The 17,942-nt window shown below is 35.3% G+C and overlaps 1 protein-coding gene across 1 annotated transcript in view; it reads right to left on the bottom strand.

Annotated features, from left to right (window-relative positions):
• The window catches only part of EXOC2 (exocyst complex component 2), a 127,291-nt gene that overhangs the window by 72,435 nt on the left and 36,914 nt on the right, over nt 1–17,942 (bottom strand). Inside the window, exons 7-10 of the mRNA XM_048939216.1 lie at nt 8,008–8,088; nt 4,071–4,216; nt 3,891–3,972; nt 3,333–3,435 (exon numbers count right to left, since the gene is read on the bottom strand). Coding sequence (XP_048795173.1) covers nt 3,333–3,435; nt 3,891–3,972; nt 4,071–4,216; nt 8,008–8,088 — 412 coding nt within the window. The remainder of the gene's footprint in view (nt 1–3,332; nt 3,436–3,890; nt 3,973–4,070; nt 4,217–8,007; nt 8,089–17,942) is intronic.

The following is a 17,942-nucleotide window of genomic DNA, read 5'->3' as shown; positions in this document are numbered from 1 at the left end:
AGATCAGTATTTCATGTTTCACTTGAAACCACTGATGACATCTCAAGCATATAAAATATGGTGTTTTGCTCCCCACTTTGCATGTCTCAGTTGGAACAGGCAAGTACAGAAGGAATTAATTTTTGGTGGCTCATTAATCCTAGCACGGATGTGCACAGGCAAATGTAAACTAAGCTCCTGGTTGTGGTCTTTTATTTTCCATTAGGATGCACACACACTGTGGTAGTGTATTTTATATGTATACATATATATACATACACACTCACATACACAGGTTGCTCCAAAAGTAATGCCTCCCCTGTTTATTTCTATGGAAACTACAACAGCTACAAAGAGCAAATTCTCATCTACAAAACAATTTTTCAACACAGTCACCACAGTTAGCTATGCATTTTCACCAGTAATAAACAAGAGCCTGCATGCTGTGCTCTCAAAAATCTGTTGCAGTGGAGGTGACTCACTGTCACCACTGCTGAAATGCATCTCCCACTGCCTCACTGTGCTCACACCCACTGTTTGCTCTCCAGAAATACTCAGGAACATCAATGAATGTCAATGGGTGCCATTTTTTCCCACACAGAGGAATCTAATGACACCTTTACGTCATGCTTTCATGCCCACTTCCATCTCAGATGCCATTCTGTCACACTGCCTCTCTGTTGCCCTCTGTCTTTTGGCAACAAAAAGAACATTGGTGGGATTGCTGTACACCAACATCTGCTTCTGAAGCCACAGGCCAACACGAAAACCAGGAGTCATCACTTTTGGAGCTGCCTGCACGTATTATCTTCTATGTATATAGAGTAATGAAAAGGATGAACAGGTTGCCCAGAGAAGCTATGGAGCTTCCCTCCTTGGAGATACTTCAAAGCCATCTGGACATGGTTCCGGGTAGCCCAGAGGGTGCCTCTGCTTGAGCAGTGGCTCGACCAGATGGTCTCCCAACCTCAACCATTCTGTGCTGTCTGACAGGGGTTCTTAATTACTGAAAGTAAAAAAAACTCAAACATTCTGTCTTTGGGGGGAGATGAGTATCAGAAGCCAGCTGTTTTGATTCCTAAGAGAACACAGAAGCAGTATAATCTAATGTATGGCATTCATGACTACATGTACTGTCAAAAGAGTATTTTCAAAAAAACAGCAGCTGCTCTACTATTTGATGTGCTCCATTATATTCTGCATTAAGGAGACACAGGACAAATTCAAAAATTCAAGATGCTCAAGATGAAGTACGCTAACTTCTCCGAAGCAGTGCAGTGAATGTTTAACTCCTTCACAGAAGTGATGTTACTATAATAATGCCTAAAGTTAATTAGGACTGCATTGCAAAAATTCATCATCCTTGTCTGCAGTACTTTCACAAACAAAATAAACTGTCAAAGTACAACTGGTGGGATAGATGGGAACATTACACAACCAACCACTTTGACAGGGTGGTATTTATAAACTATGAGCTCAAGTCTTTCCTCAACATTTAGGGGGACTTTAGTCATTGTTTAGATACAAAGTTAAAAAAAAAAAAGAGTACCACTAGCATTGGAAATAATGCATCTCCTTGCTTGTTCAGTGATACGTTAAACAATTTCTGAAAAGTATAGAAAAATTACCAGTGTAAAGAATACTGTAAAATAAGAGGAAAATATGGACTGAAGCTTCATCATGAAGTCTGTATACATACATATGTGCACACACTCATGTACACATGTCTATACACATATAGATATATACACTGAATATCTGAGGATTGGTAGGAGCACAGTATTTCACATCTTGCCCTGCCTTAGATATTGGAGACATACAAAAGGAACACATCAAGGAAGGAAAAAACCTCTAAAAAGTAGCAGTTTCTATGCAAATTATTTTACAGTTAGGATTTTTTAAATCTTCATTTAACTGAGGTGCTCACAAGTAAGCTTTCTTCATATCCTGCATCCAGGAAACTTACACTAGAAAAATCACATCAGCATAATTAGAGTAGTGAATTTAATTTAATGGATTTTTATGTCGGGCTTTTTAAAATTTTTTATCACAAAATTATTTCAGATTTGTATACTTCTTGCTCTCCTGAATTACACTGTTCTACACTTGGAATACATCTGGTTACATTAACAAAGTTTGCTTTAATGTAGACAGGGATAGTCTCACAGACTCGATAAATCTCAAGATAAGGGGCTGAAAAAAAACCTTAAAAACCAGAACAAAACAAAAAACATGCACAGAAGCATATACAAATCATTCTTGTAAAGAATCTGCAGATGAGTTTGTAAGACTTGGCTTAGATAAATAAGTTATTTTTAAGGTTTTCAAGCCTGAAATAGAAATAAACAGTCGCCCTTTTCAAGACACACAAATGTTTAACGCTACTCATCTTAAAACGTAACTCTAACAAATATGCATATTTACACAGCACCAAGAAGAATGAGAAGGACTGCACCTAATTGCACACTGGTCACTGTCCTCATTAACCAATATAAAGTAAAAGGGCAGAAGACACCAGTGCTCCTTGCCTGTGAAATTGGGCTGGGTGAGTACAAAAAGCATCGAAGACTTCACACGGGTGTCAGATTTCTAAGAATGCCACATGCACATTGCATTTGATCTACATCTTTTAAGATAAGTGAAAAACTCACTGAGAATATAATATAAAGCCACACTGGGAGCCCTACGAACACTCAGGGCTCAAAAGCCTGCAAGTAAAGTCATCAAATGTTTCAGAGCACTCTAAATTCTGTCTCCAAGGATTGTAAAGCAGGCTAATGTCTACTGCTAGGAGAAGGTCCAACCAATTCATGTTAGTACTCCTGCCATTGGCTTGGACATAACCTATCAGAATGAGAGCAAATATAGGAATTTTAATAAAGACTAGGGAACTGCTAAACATTCATGAAATGTAAAGGAAATTCATTATTTAGAATGAATAGTAAAGAGTCAAAACCAAATTTAAATTCTAGTCTGAATTAAAACCTTTCTATTATCTGACTCAAAGTGATGCAATTTCAACACCAAGCTGAAATGTAGTACCAGTTAATATGCAGTCCATTTTGAGATCTGCATCTTGTGATCATTTCATACACACCTTACAATGAGATGATTTAGAAGAAGCAATAATCTAAACATACCATCATGATTTTTAAAAATTACAATCTCAATCACTCCATGAATGATCAAACATCAATCTAATATCATTATATATTCATAAAATCATGACATAATCTACTTTCAGCTTTAGAATCGGTATTCAAACAACCATAAAAAGTCACTACCCTACTTAGGAAACATTAAAATATACATCTAACACCACAAATCTGAAGAAGACAAAGCTAAACGATTACCTTATATAACGCTTCTGATCATGCAGTGTTGATGGAGTTTCAAGGAGTTTATCCAACAGAAGTTCCCTTAAAGCTTCTATTCTGGTTTCAACTTCAGCATAATCTAGGGGTGAGGAGAAGAAATAAATCTAATCCGCGTCTTCAGCAGTAGCATGAACTGAAAATTACATTATTTTTCTAGGGCATCAGACACCTTTGGATTTATTATGGAAAAATTTTAAAACATGAACCTGACATTTTCATATACAACAGATATATGAAAAAAGATCATACTTTGAAATCTTTCCAACAGTACATCAGAACCATTCACAGTCCCATTTTTAGTCATTGTAACTCTTTTTTTCTCCCCCCAAAAGTCCGGTCTTGGTAAGTAAATTTGGCTGTGATTTCGTACTTTGAAGAATATACCTTGCTTAGAAGATCTGCTAGAAATATTGTTTAATTGTTCCTATATATACATAACTTTTAGGGATTCAAATCACAGCTCTCTTTAAACTACTATGTGCTTTTTAGCTTATATGTTGAGAAGAAACAGAAGTAATACAATGCATATCTTACATTTTTTGAATACTTGAACCTCTGTCTTTCCAAAGAGCGACTTTGCTTTTTCGTAGTCATTAATAACCACATCATAATCACCCTTGAAAACAACAATAAAAAACAAGTAAGAAGCATTTACATTTGTTAAAAGGCAACAGTAATTTCAGCAGAGAGAGGAGTATTTTTAAAGGTTTATACCTTCTGGATATTTCTTTCTATATTCAAAGGGAGGTTGAAAAGAAATTTAAAACGCTGAAGAACATTGAGTGCATTTCTTGTTGAATCAGCTTTATCCTTGCGGCCCAGCACTTCTTGGAATAAAGTATCCGCTGTGTTACTGGCTCCTATTTTAAAAAGGAAGAATTTAAGGGAAATTAGAGCAAGTGATCGGATTAAATCATATGCAGATTTTCCTCACTTCAATGAATGGCATCATCATCTAAGCTTTTTAGAGAAAACGAATAATTATTGCTAAGTTTTTATTGTTTCTTCTGTTCAACAGTTTTAACATTTTACAACTGATGAAATACTATTTCAGAGGGAACCACTTAGCATTTTAATGTGGTAAGACCCCTGTGCAATTAAAAACAATCACTCTTTCCTATTTCAAATGCTTAACTTTGTTGCAGATATTTTATAGTTTGCTTTGGCTCCAGATCTACATTTTTACAACTAAATTATGCGTCTCAGGATATGGAAAAAGTCACAGAAAGTTTTCTCTATTAGAAAAGTATAATTTCATTATGTTAATTAATGCCACAGTTTCCAGAGTTAGGACTGCAAATTTTGCAAACTTTCTGCATTCTCAAATTAATTCTTAATATGATTACTAATGGTTGATTTTAGTGAATCACTTTTAGAAGTACTGATGATTAAATCACAGACAATGGTGTGACTGAAAAATTAACTGGTTGGTCACTGTAGCAGAGTGAACAATTGTAGTCTTCACAGTGCATTAAAACCCCGTTAAGTTTCATCATATACAGGATCAAGTCTAGGACACTAATTTCACACAATTACATTTCTACATTATTTGTGGGTATTCTTCAATACAGAAATCCTCAGAACCTTTTATAATGAAACTATAATGCATTCTATTTTGTAATAGAGTTTTTCCATACTTCCTGAGAGAGTAACAGTATTTCATTTATATTCGCACGCGATTATTTGCATTTTTCAACTCGTGACTTATTTTTAATTAACCAATAAAAGAAAAAAAGAACTGGAACTGTTTTAGCTTTTTTTGATCATTGCGTGTAAAAGTTTCTACATTATCTGGTCTAGTGACTATAATTTAAGCAAAGATGAAAAAAATTACATCAGTCTCACTGGGTGGCTTGCATGCCATTTTCTCCAGTCAACACTGTGGGTGGCCTGTTCATGTTAAAAGTAGTCTTTGTAAAATAATTGTTATATCTAAATAATGTTTAAACTTCGTTGAAATTTTGAAGCCCTGATGTAAAAAAAATGTTTTGTCAGGACAGCTATTCCTACTATATACCATTTAATATAAAATACTTTAACCCATTATGGAGAAATACACAATGAAAACAGCTAACTGGATATCTAAATACAGATCACTGATAAAGTTTGATTTTATTTTCTCTTGATGCTTTAAAAAAATGTTAACTTTTGAGTTGAGTAAATACATTTGGTTTGTTTGAATTCATATGCTTCTCATGCATTCCAGTAACAGTCAAGAAGAAATGTACTGCATTCGCAAAGTTAAGTTTTATTCACAGAACAATATTTCTTTAATTCTATGCCTTATCGAATGTCGAATTACTTTTTCAAAGGCAATTAGCAACTGCAGCAACTGCACAGTGATTTCCATCTTTAGTTCAAAACTATACATTTATCTGTACCAAATTAATGAAATAAAATCCTCAATTTAGAGAAATGATTTTACTTCTTTTCTGTTTTACTTGGAAAATGAAATTATGTTAAATCAAATGCCTTAATTCAATACTTTGTTCAGAATAGGTTTCTCTTTTAGGACTTAGAAAAACATTGTAAAATCTCTTCCTTTCTCTGCCCTTCCCAAATCCCTTCTACATTAACAATTTATCTGTTCACTAGTAATGAATAATCTAAAAGTAAACTAGGAAGTTCATGGATAAAGAATGACTGATTATACTTTCCAAATAGACAATATACTCTGTGCAAATTAATAAAAAAAAGCTCTTGTTATCCAACAGTTGTCTTACATAGAACCTGTCAAAAACAAGACATAAGAGAATTTGACTGACCTCTAAGAGGCAATTCTTTGTGAAATTAAGTGCAGCCCATAGTATGCTTTTGTGAATATACGTTATGTGAGTTATTTACTAATTATATCTAGCAATCTAGCAGAAACTGCAAGCAGCTACAATCCTACCTACTGAAGCAGATTCTACTTCTACTAACTTTCGACATTTCAATCCAATAATTTGGCACATTCTCTTTGCATGCTTAGGAGGTGTAGAAAGCATCCTTTGTCTTACGAGTTTGAATCAAGCTTTCAACATCAATTGACTTTTCATAGATTGTAGGTGCATATCTTAAATGTAAATTTCAATTGAAGATTTGAAGTCATTTTTGAAAGCAGACCCTGTAACTCAAGGATTACAGCAGCACTTGAAAGCCTGTTCTTTGCAGAGTAGTAACTAAGGACACTTTTGAATGGTCAGACAAGAAACAAAGCTTTGATCCTAAACTACTTTGCATAATATTATTTACTCTCTTTAAATCCTTGTATTCCTACCCCCCTGCCTTCCACCCATCATGACTTGCAAAGTATCAGAAGGAAAAGCAGCCAATTTTTCTTCACAACAGAGCCAAACTTAATAATACTCTGAAGTGGCTGGCAGAAGTTCTTCTACAGATCCAGTTTGTAAAAGACAATCTGCATTATCTGCATATAGATTTCAGCTATCAAGTGGAAAAGTGGTTATATATTATAGATACGTTTATCTCATAATAGTGCATACAAAAATGAGTCATGAACCTTGGAACTGCACTTTTTTGCCTTTTTATGTTATGTAATGTCATGTAATTTTGTCAAAGGAAAAGTGCTCTCCAAAGGATCTGCCCTAAGTGCTTGACATGGCATAAACACATAACTAGGGATAGCACTAGCAATTCCAGCAAATCTTTCTCTCTCCTATCTCGTACGCACAAAAACATTCAGCCTGCATATTATATTTTGTAGATGCAGACACACATTATCTTCTTTATTGCAATTGTGTGTGCATATAGTTGGTTTTGTTGGTGTTTTTTTTTTGGAATAATGTTCAGTCCACATCATTACTGAAAAAAGCTAAAGCTGTCCAAAAAAAAAAAAAAAAGCCTGCTTTATTTGTGCTCCACACAAAAACACACAGAGTCACAGCTTTCTTCATACAAGAGAACAAAAACAGTGAACTTCCATGTCACTTTCTTGATTTCACAAAACAGACTCAGACTGAGTCAGCTATCTGCATGTCAGTTCTGCTTATTGATACTGCACTAAGGGAAACATCCCTTCCTCTGTGAAAAAAATCACAATGAAACAAAGTAAAATTATCTTGGCAGAAGTCCCAGAATTAAAAAAGTTACTTTTTGATCTGCTGAAACACATACCAAACTGCACTGAATTCAAGCCACTTGTCTCAATGCGATCTTACAGCTAATACAGAGAAAAGAAAGTACCAAGAGCTTTTCAAAGTTTCTAAAACAAATGCTAGTTCCAAGTAGTCTAAATGATAACACAAAGTGAGAAAGATTCTGTTAACAGATCTTGTTTCTGCAAACAGTTTGTTTTTTTTTCCCTCTTGCTCAAACGTCTTACGATCTCAGTACTTGGCTTAGCTCATCCTTCTACGGCTCCAGCTATGCACAGTATCTCTGCTGTTTTCTTTGTGCGCTTGTAACTGAGATACAACCAAAATTAAAGAAAATGCTCTAGACTTCCTTTATTTTGACCACTGATGGTCATGGCAAAAACTGCCACTTATTCAAAAGGTGTTCCATTGCACCTAGAATAGCTACATCAAACAAGAAACAGCAAGAGAGAATGTACTGTTTTCTACATTCTACCATATTCTGAGGAATATAGTAAAGCTTGTTAGAAAGTCCAACATCCAGAAATAGTTGCTGCTGGAAGGACAAAACTTACTGTTCAGAACATTCTCCAGTTTTTGCGTCATGGATCCTTCTACTTTTTCCGTTCCATCCGCTTCCAGTTTTTGATGGATTGCTGGAATAAAGTGTCTAGTTAAAATGCAGAACATTTTAATAGGTGGGAATACATTACATCAAAGTGACACTTCTAAACATTTTTTAAAATTCAATATAAAGTGTTATTTTTCTTGTTAAACATAAAAAATACAAACGTTTCATGGCAGCAGAGCCTAGTGGAGGACAAGGCTCAGAGCCAGACACTGCAGAATTTTAACCATTACTTTAACACAGATTTACTCCACATTCTTCAACAAATCTCTAATGCTCAAGAAAAAAAGAGGTCAGGGCGGCAAAACAATTGCATTTTGCTATCTCGTTGTATAAGTATTAATCATCTAGTAATCTGGAAAGTAAGCACAATTCAAGCACAAAATAGTTACAGTCTGCAGAGCAAAATATGTATGCTGGTCACAGTGAAAAGGAATTTCCAATAATTAAAGGCTACAAAAAATAGTCACAGGGAATCTGAGTGACCCCAACTCAGACTTTACATATATCATATATAAAGTAATTATTTAAAAATGGTATTTCCCCTTAAAAACTTTAATTTGTTAGACTATGTAAAATCCTCTACCAATCAAAAGCTCCTGTTGCTTTAGAAAAAATTGAGACTACTAAAAAGCCTCCTATCACACTTCCTGCTTGTTCCCAATACAGTAATCTGAAGTTGATCTACCCTTGAAAACAGCGATGTTGGTCACTGTTTTTAAGTGAATAATAATATATTTTAGTTCAGACCACAGACACAGTTTTGAAAATAATCTCTCAGTTGTCTCAGCCTTAGTTTACTTTGCATGGCAAGGTTTCTCAAATGAATTCTGCCACGATGAAACTTCACCAGGATACGCACTCCATGAATATGTCTAATGTACTCCAGCCAATTCCTGCAATTCAACCCACAGGATGAATCCCTACTTATTGGTGGTATGTAGATGCACACCAAAGACAAAGTGAACACACCCTTAGTCAGGCAATCCTATAGCATCAGTCCTGCTGTGAACAGTGAGAGAAGGTGGCTATTCTGAAAGAAGTTAGCTTTTTGAGTCTCCAAAACTTGCTCAAAGGAAGAATTTTCATTTAAAAAGCAAAGGGGAAAAAAGGAAAAGTGACAATTCCAATTATCTTAAACGCTTAAATTTGACTCTTCAAATGGATCATACATATAGGATCTCAATAAGCTTTGCGTTCATGACAATGCAACAGCACTTTCATTTTTGTTATTTAATTCATTAGAGGCAAAAAAATCCAATGATCTAGATTTAGGATCTTAAGACAACACTTCAACAAAATGAACTGAAACTAACAGATCCCTGTACATTTTAAGGAACAACAACAAAAATCTATTCTACAGATTGTGTATCCTTAACATTAGCATATTATTTTATGTATGACATGAACACCACTTACCTATAAGAATATATCCACAATTTTGTAACAAAACCACTAAGGGTTCTAATGATATTATTCCATTTACATGCATAGTTGGGTTTGTGTGCAGCCAATTGTACTCTTTGCCAATAAAAACTGAAAGGCATGTTCATTAGAACAGCAACCACAACATAAGCATATAATTTTTAAGCCAAATGTTGCAAATACTACTGGAACTGTATCAAAGTGTAATGATAGGAAGTTAAATATTTTAAACTCATTCAACAGAACATTTTACTGAAAAATGCCTTCTACTTGGATGTAGATTTAAGAGAAGAAGTTACATATTGTTTCAAGGATTTTTAAAATTAACTACTTTGGAATAATTAATTACGTGGCAGCAACTGCTAACTACAATCTTACTCCTGAAGGGGACACACCTCAAAATGTCCAAGATAAAATGTAACATCTGAAGTGCTATCAAAACCAGCTTTTATTGCAAATGCACACAAAATATTCCTTTAATAAGCAGATCAAGAAGTTTTGAAAGAGAATGAATTACCATGTTACCAATTTAAAAAATGTTAAGATATGAACTGCATGGTTTATTGTTTTTTATTTTACTTTGAAGGAACCTTATTTAGACCTCTGTCATGATCATTCACCAGTTCCTGAAATTTTTAAAGCTCATCTTCTCCAAGCAGTTCTCTTTCACATTCCCCTGAGATGAAAATACATAATAGAAGCACTATTCCCTCTTCTTCCTTTTAAAATGAATTTAACATTTTTCACCATGGTAGCATTTAAAGCCTGTCACTTGGCATGAAGTATTTGAGATTCTTAGCTTCAGAACATTGGTGATGTAAATGTAGGAAAAAGTGTCACATTAAGCCAATTCATATATGTGCTCAGACAGAAAATTACGCCAATAATACAAACAAAAATCAGAGTATAAAGTTTTAGAGAGGTGAAAAGCACTATGGAGTACAGATAAAGGCATATTAACTGGCAGGATAAGCCAAGAGAGTTTTGGAGCACTGTCTAAAATAAGGTACATTTTGAACATACAGAATAAAATGTGTAGAGCTACCTACATTACTCTGTGTGCACAAAAAGGGAATTGCTGCATTCCTTTTATATCTTTAATATATTACTTTCTTCACCTAAGCTATTTTTACACTTTGTATTCAAATTTCACAGTAAGTGCATTCATACGTATGGCAAAGTGAGGTTACAAAAAAAAGTTAAGTTTTCAAAGTGAAAAACAAAGTACATGTTCCTTCTGTGAGAATCAGACAAAACGTCTCTGAGTTAGAAGTTCAGGCAAGCAAAACACTATGCAGTCAAGGAAAATACGCATAGATGTAATCTGATTGGAAGGAACACAGAGATACTCAAAATGTCCTTTTTTTTCTTAGACCACGTCCATGTAGCAGTGGGCTGCTGCTGCCTAGGACAGCCGCCTTCAACACTTGCACCTACATGCTTTGCTGGATCTACCAATCACACGGCTGTAGTGCAGGAAAGATGAGATAATCTGGTGGAAAATTAACTTGGTAAAGAAAGGAGTTTTCTTTATTTATTAGAGAGCTTGCCTAATCCTTGCCTTGGCTGCACTACTGCCATACCAGCAGAGAGGAAGGAGTACAGGGCTGATGGAAAGCCAGCTTATATTTTCCACACTAGCCACTTCAACTGCAGTTTCATTCTGCAGGCAGTGATGAATAGACAGTAAGAAGGGCTCCCTTTGGAGGCCTAAAGAAAGGAGGGTTGGGCAGGATATTTTTCTTGAACTACCAGTTACCCTTGTCTTAGTTGGATTAACAGTAGGAAACCTAGGACAGACTGTTTACCATTACTGATAAATTTTACTGTGAGTAGCACAGAATAAACGAGCACAGGATCTGGTCTAGATGCTTTAACCAGAGCCAGAAAATTAACTGTGTTTTGTATTACCTTTGCCTGAATGTGCTTAAGTTGTTCAGTTAAGTAAGAATATTTAAAGACTTGCAAGCTTCACAGCTACAGCAATATAACTAACTTGTAACAGTGAAGAGACAAGTTTAGAGCTCAAAATCTTCAGCCTATGACTACATTCTTCAAATCGGTTATTTTTTTTTCCCCAAAACATATGCAAAGTTCAGCCTGGCAAATAAATGACAGCACAGGCCTTGCAGTAAAATAAACTAGCAATTAATTTATTGTTGCTTGTGTTGAAAACAATTTTATTTAATCTAAGGAAGGATACAGTTTACTACTTGGCAAATGTAAATCTGTAGCAAATTAAACTACGCTTCCAAGGTTATACAATTTCTGACTCACAAAAGGCATTCTTGATTTACTCATTAGATATTTAAAAAACATACTTTGAGCTAAACACCAAGAGTAGTATTATAAAAACATCTTCAGTCTAACTCATCTCAAAGTGACACACATGCAACTTTTCTACCATTTTCTGATGAAAGGAGGTTATGCATGCACTTAGCATATCTGAAAATCTAACCCTTTTGCACAAAAGTATGGTTAAAGAAGAAAAAGTACCCAAAACGTACCAAAGGTTTTCAGTCAGACACAGAAAGAAAAAAAAAAAAAAAAAAAAAAAAAAAAAAAAAAAAGAAGAAAGAAAAAGAATTGACAGAAAGGAAAGACTGACTCAGTAAAGTAGTTCAAAAGATCTCATGTGGTAACGATAAACAATTTGGCACCAAAGAACAATAATGAAAGGATGAAGAACACATGTTAACATGCTTCCAGCATTCATGGCAATGACTGAACGCCTTCGGTTTGCTTTTTAGAAGGATGTAACAATTTTCTGTAATTTGAACAAAACAGTGTCATTGATGAGGACAGCACCAGTACATAGGATAAAAACTCCTCTGAACAGATTCAACAGGAGTGTATATATGTAGTGCATAATGCAATACTTAAAGATAGCATGTCAGAAGCAGTGATAATACATTAGTTTCTTTAGGTTCACATAATGAAATGTTTGTTATTCTGGCCAATAGCCTGTACTGCTAAGTATAATTTTTTTCAGAGAATTTCCAGATATTTTTGTGAATTATAGGGCAAACTTGGCCTTATTTTGATAAACACTACTAAGCCAAGCCAAAATTACAAAATACTGAAGTAAAGGTAATATTCTCCTTAACTGCATTTTGTATTTTGTTTCTCTAGCATTTACTTTCTCAAGTTTAATTACACAACACAACAAAATTTCAAAAGATTAAAAAAAAACAACCACAAAACTAAGGCACAGAGCCAGGAGGGGAAGTTTTATGCAAATAAGTGACCAAATGTTGTTTAACAACAATGCGAGAGAAAAGTTAACAGACCTCACAGAGGATTATATATAAGCAAGTGTGACATTTTCAGGCAAATACTTCAAAAACAGACCTCAAAACAGGGTTTATTAGCCATCCTTAGATCAACTAAGATTCAAGGACTGGACCCGGGCCCATACCAGGATACTTGACAATTTTAGAGCATGAAAATTGCTATAATCTTCATGTTCCTCTTTTGGAGAGGGTCCAGAGGAAACCAACAAGGATGATTGAAAGGCCTGGAGAACCTCTCCTATGAAGATGGGCTGAAGGAACTGGGCTTGTTCAGCCTGGAAAAGGGAAGTTTGTGAGGAGACCTCACTGAGGCTTTCCAATATTTAATATTTATAAACATGAGGGAAATCAACTTTTTTCATGGGTAGATAGTGATAGGATGAGGAGGAATGGTTTTAAACTAAAGGAAGGTAGATTTAGATTAGACATCAGGGGGAAGTTCTTCCCAGAGAGTGGTGAGGTGCTGGCACAAGCTGCCTGTCCTCTTCAGTACCTTTATTGATGACCTGGATGAGGGCACTCAGTGCATCCTCAGTAAGTTTGTGGATGATACCAAGTTGGCTGGAAGTGTCGATCTGCCTGGGGGCAGCAAGGCCCTACAGAAAGATCTGGACAGGCTGGAGAGCTGGGCTGAAGCTATTGGGATGAGTGTCAACAAGGACAAATGCTGGGTCCTGCACTTTGGCCGCAACAACCCCAGGCAACAACCCCAGATTCACAGAACACAACAGACAGCTAAAAGCTGTCATGACTTCATTTGGAGAAATTCTGCTAGTAGTTACTGTTACCAGCTTACATCTCTAAAAGTATGAGCATTTACCATAAAAACAGGTACAGGCTTGTGCAACAGAAACTTTCTGTGGACAGAGACTATTCCTATTTTTCACTTGTTCTAATCATGCTACCTTCTTGCTTGAGACACTGAAAAAAATTGTTAGAAAATGCTGTGCTAGAACCTTACTTTTTATGAAGATTATGTTAATAGAAGAATTCGTCTTCTGCAGAAGTTCACTGTAGGTATTGTATAAAGAGAAAGCACCCATTTGACACTAAACTACCTATCACCATTTACTTGTTTGACAGGAAAACCTTTATCAGGTCATCTTTATCTCAGTAGGCATTGTTCACTGCAAGCTCATGTTTTCCTTGCTATGTTTAGCACTGCAGTAGTAAGTTTTCAAGAAAGAAACTGTAATGAGAAACAACTCATTTTCCCATTGTGCCTAGCTGATCAATAATTCCCATAAACACGAATACAAAATATATGGTAATGAGAGTGCAATTGCTTCTTATTCAGCATACATATAATGTGGCACAAATACCTTAAGCCTTCAGACATGAGCACCCCTTGGAAAACTACATGGTGAACTCCTGAGCATATCAGCTATTGTTTCATGGCTACTCAGAGGCAGGATCTTAATTCTTAAATCATGTAAGCTGCATCTACTGTTGAACACATGCACACACATGAACTGTAACTCCGAGGTGGCTGATGTGCTGTCAGATATACGGCATACACACAGTATCCAAGCTTATCACAGGCTGCTTGTTTCCACAGCCCCACTCTTTCCTGTTCTCTACAAATTTCCATATTGAAAATTACCAGGAATAATTGTTCTTACTCTATGAAACCTGTATTCCATTGCTTGAAGCAGGAGGGAGACGATAACATAAACAGCAATGCCACACTAAAAACACTGAACACAGACATATTCTAGCTTTTTAAATTCAGCTGTATGACTCGGGTGCTAATCATATGTTTGAATTTGGTTTAATCAAATGCTTATGTCTAAAGAAATACTGAATTTAAAGCTCAAATTCGTTGTAGATATCCACACTTTGAAGAGCACACTGCATTGTCTTTATATGCCAATATGAATGTCATACTGGCATGTTTCTACGGAATTGGGCAATTAAAGTGGCCATTATTTGTTTATTTATTTATTTTTTACTGTCACTAAAATAAAAAGAAGCACTGCAGCCTAAGGTTTCTAAAGCCCTTTTGGAGAAGTACATTCAAAGTAAATCCATTTTCTAGCTTTCCAGAGGATTCCAGAGGATTCATAAGCAAACTGGAACACAATTTGCTTATGGCAGTAAAACACTATGTCTCTACGAGGATATAAACAGTAGCGCTTTTAGGAACGCTGCTTTCTAGGCTGCAATTAGAATTACGGGAAATAAATCAGCTGAACTCTGTGATGCTGACAAGTGGGTCAAGCTGAGGTGCCCAGTCCCCTTCAGCTCAGCTTACAGCTCCCTTCAGCTGACGAAACAAACTTCCTGTTGAACATCTCTGCTGCGACACAATCACTGTCAAACTGTCAGCTAAGCTAGCAGACAGTGAGACATGAGGATCTGATAAGGCAATTCTATTTTCCAAGAAATTAAACCAAACAAACAAGGGTTCTGGCCTATTCAACCGCTTATTTTCTTAACAAACCCTTTCTTACACGAGTTCTTATATTTGCTTTGTTCACAGTGTATGAGTTAAAAAAACACATACAAACAGATGTGCAAATAGATGAATATGAAACCGTAAAACGAGTGAGCTCCCTACAAAAAGTAACATCCTATACCACAAAGCAGAGAGAATGAAGAGAAATAACAACACACTGACTCTCTGCTACACAACAAAATCCCACAGAGAAATGGAACTGGTCTACAGTTTATAAGGCATAGTCATTGGGAAAGAATCATTCTAGGGTATCTGGAGAGGAAAACTGAATGCCTAAATTCTTCCCCATCAACATGTTCTCTTCAGAGAACATGTAATATCTTCCCAAAGAAATTGAATAATTACAATTAAAAAAAGATAAAACAACAACTGAAATCGAATCCCAGGCAGTTCAGGGCATTTAAACTTCACTGGAAAACTGACAGAATGGTCTTCCCTTCAGACACTTTCCATCTGCAACAGTTCTATGCTCATGCAACAATGAAAGTTCATCGAATGGAGGCTGCGTTCCTAGCAGCTTGTGACAAAGTCAGCTTACAGTTTTCAAACAAACTAATATTGATGCAGCTTTATGCAGATACAAATTCTAGGGGCATTTTTCTAAATTACAAAATAAAACAAATTCACTCTTGTGTGTGAACAGAAAAATGGCATGATATTATCTTGTACAAATACTGTGTAGTCAGAATATACTGGAACTTTTAATTAATTACTCTTTTGCTAAAGAGCTTGAATTCAATAGTTACTTGCCTAGAAGGTATCTTGTTTGCTCTTCTTTTGATTTTGTTTGTTTTTAATTTTGCATCTGACCTATTCCTCCAGAAACAATTTTAGTAATGCTCATCCTGAATTCTTTGCACTTTTTCTTTGAGGAAAATGTAGTAACAAAACACTTTGGAGAAAAGCCATGACATCTGGCATGAAAGCTGGGTGATGGTGTCAAAGATTTCCATTTTTCTTGCTGCTACTGGAACACTCTTGACATCCAAATTAGCTGTTGCTTTTAACAATAGAGCTCTCTCAAAAGATGTAATTTTTTTTCCAGTTAAATTCCCTCAATAACATTCTGCATGTGGGGGAAGAAAGGGCAAACAAGTAGTTCTGAACTAGAAACCTGAAATTCAAATGCAATAAGCTTATTTAGACTGAAAAGAATCCAAAACACTTCTTCATTTGCCAATTAATAGGAAATCTCAAAAGAAAAATGCATGTTAAAATACCAGAGAAGACAGTTGTGACCTTCAATGCATTCTCATGAACAATTTAGTCTCAGAAGTTAACAACTAAAGACTGCATTGGTTTTTATATTCCTTGAATTCCAGTGTTATAGCTTTGAATGTGTAACATATTAAGATCTGAAGTCCCCAAATTTCTTTTACAACGTCAAAGTCATTCTCTTTCTTTCTTAGTACTATTTTAATTCAACATTTACAACAACTCAGGATACACGTCTGCTTCCTTTTGAATATGTAAGGGGGATCACTACGAGGAAGACCAAACAAGACACTGGTTACAGATGAAAAGTGGCACCAACCATGAATCATCCCAAATTTTTAAGTTCATAATTCATTTGAAGGACTACATGGATAAACTCTAATTTTAGGTAAAATAAACATGGATAAGAGACGCCAAACACTATAACATCTATCAAAATTTAAAATTCAAGACAGAGCATTTAGTGAAACAAATAAGTTTGCTTTCTCTATTATTTCATTAGTTTTTTTTTTTTTTTTTTTTTTTTTGCATTCCAAACAGCTGCTTGGCCTCTCTATTTATCAGTCAAGCAGTTTACAAAGACAAGAAGCCTCTATTTTAATAGACGGGACAAAAAAAAAATTGTGTCCTTTCTAGAAAAGCCACAATATTTATGATTTGCATTAACTTTCTCTAAATGCTACTAAGCCTTCACTAGTCTAAAAAATAATCTTAGAAAATAACACATATTCACCAGCACTGCTTTTTTTCCATACCAGTAACTATTGGGAAATAAAACTAATTCGGTACCCTCAGGAGTATTTAATAGATTTGGATGTGAGAAACAAATCACATTTTAATGTTGAGGATAACTTAGGATTTTTTACTATTACAAAAAAGTAGCACTTTGGGCTTCCAAGATACTGAAGAAATCCCCTTAAAAATAGCCTAATATCAGTTTGAATTCTTAGCATTTAATAAAAAATTGGTTAAAAACAGAGTTAAAAAATGCCACAAACACATTCTTCCTCATGTCTTCTCATATGATTACCACCTTTACTATTTCTACCAAAACCTTCAATTCTTCTCTTCTGTTACTGAAGTCTTCTCTAAATTTAGGCCACGATTTTCAAAGCTGACCTATATTAGGCCAGTTTTGGATGGGGTAACAGAGATATTAAGAAGTTAAGATCTGTTGTGAAAAGAGTTGTCGGATTTCTTAAAATGAGATCTTTCCTACCAAAGCATGCACATCTGCACCTGTGGAAAATAAGTTATTATCTAAGAATGACTAAATTAGGTGGATAGACAAAAGCTATCGGCCACTTGGGAAAATACTGTCATCTGAAGGGCAGATGACATATATATTAAATGACATATATATTAAAACCGCAGGTTTTAATCTTGGGCAGGACTATGAGTGGAGCATCAAGTGAAACAGCACTTCTTTCCCTTCTCTCTGAGACACAGAATTGGCTATCAGACGGTTAGTGAGTGGCCTCTAAGTAGGTC

This window comes from Lagopus muta, chromosome 3, assembly GCF_023343835.1.
Source record: "Lagopus muta isolate bLagMut1 chromosome 3, bLagMut1 primary, whole genome shotgun sequence".
Classification (NCBI taxonomy): domain Eukaryota; kingdom Metazoa; phylum Chordata; class Aves; order Galliformes; family Phasianidae; genus Lagopus; species Lagopus muta.
This window is presented reverse-complemented; position numbering and strand designations above follow the sequence as displayed.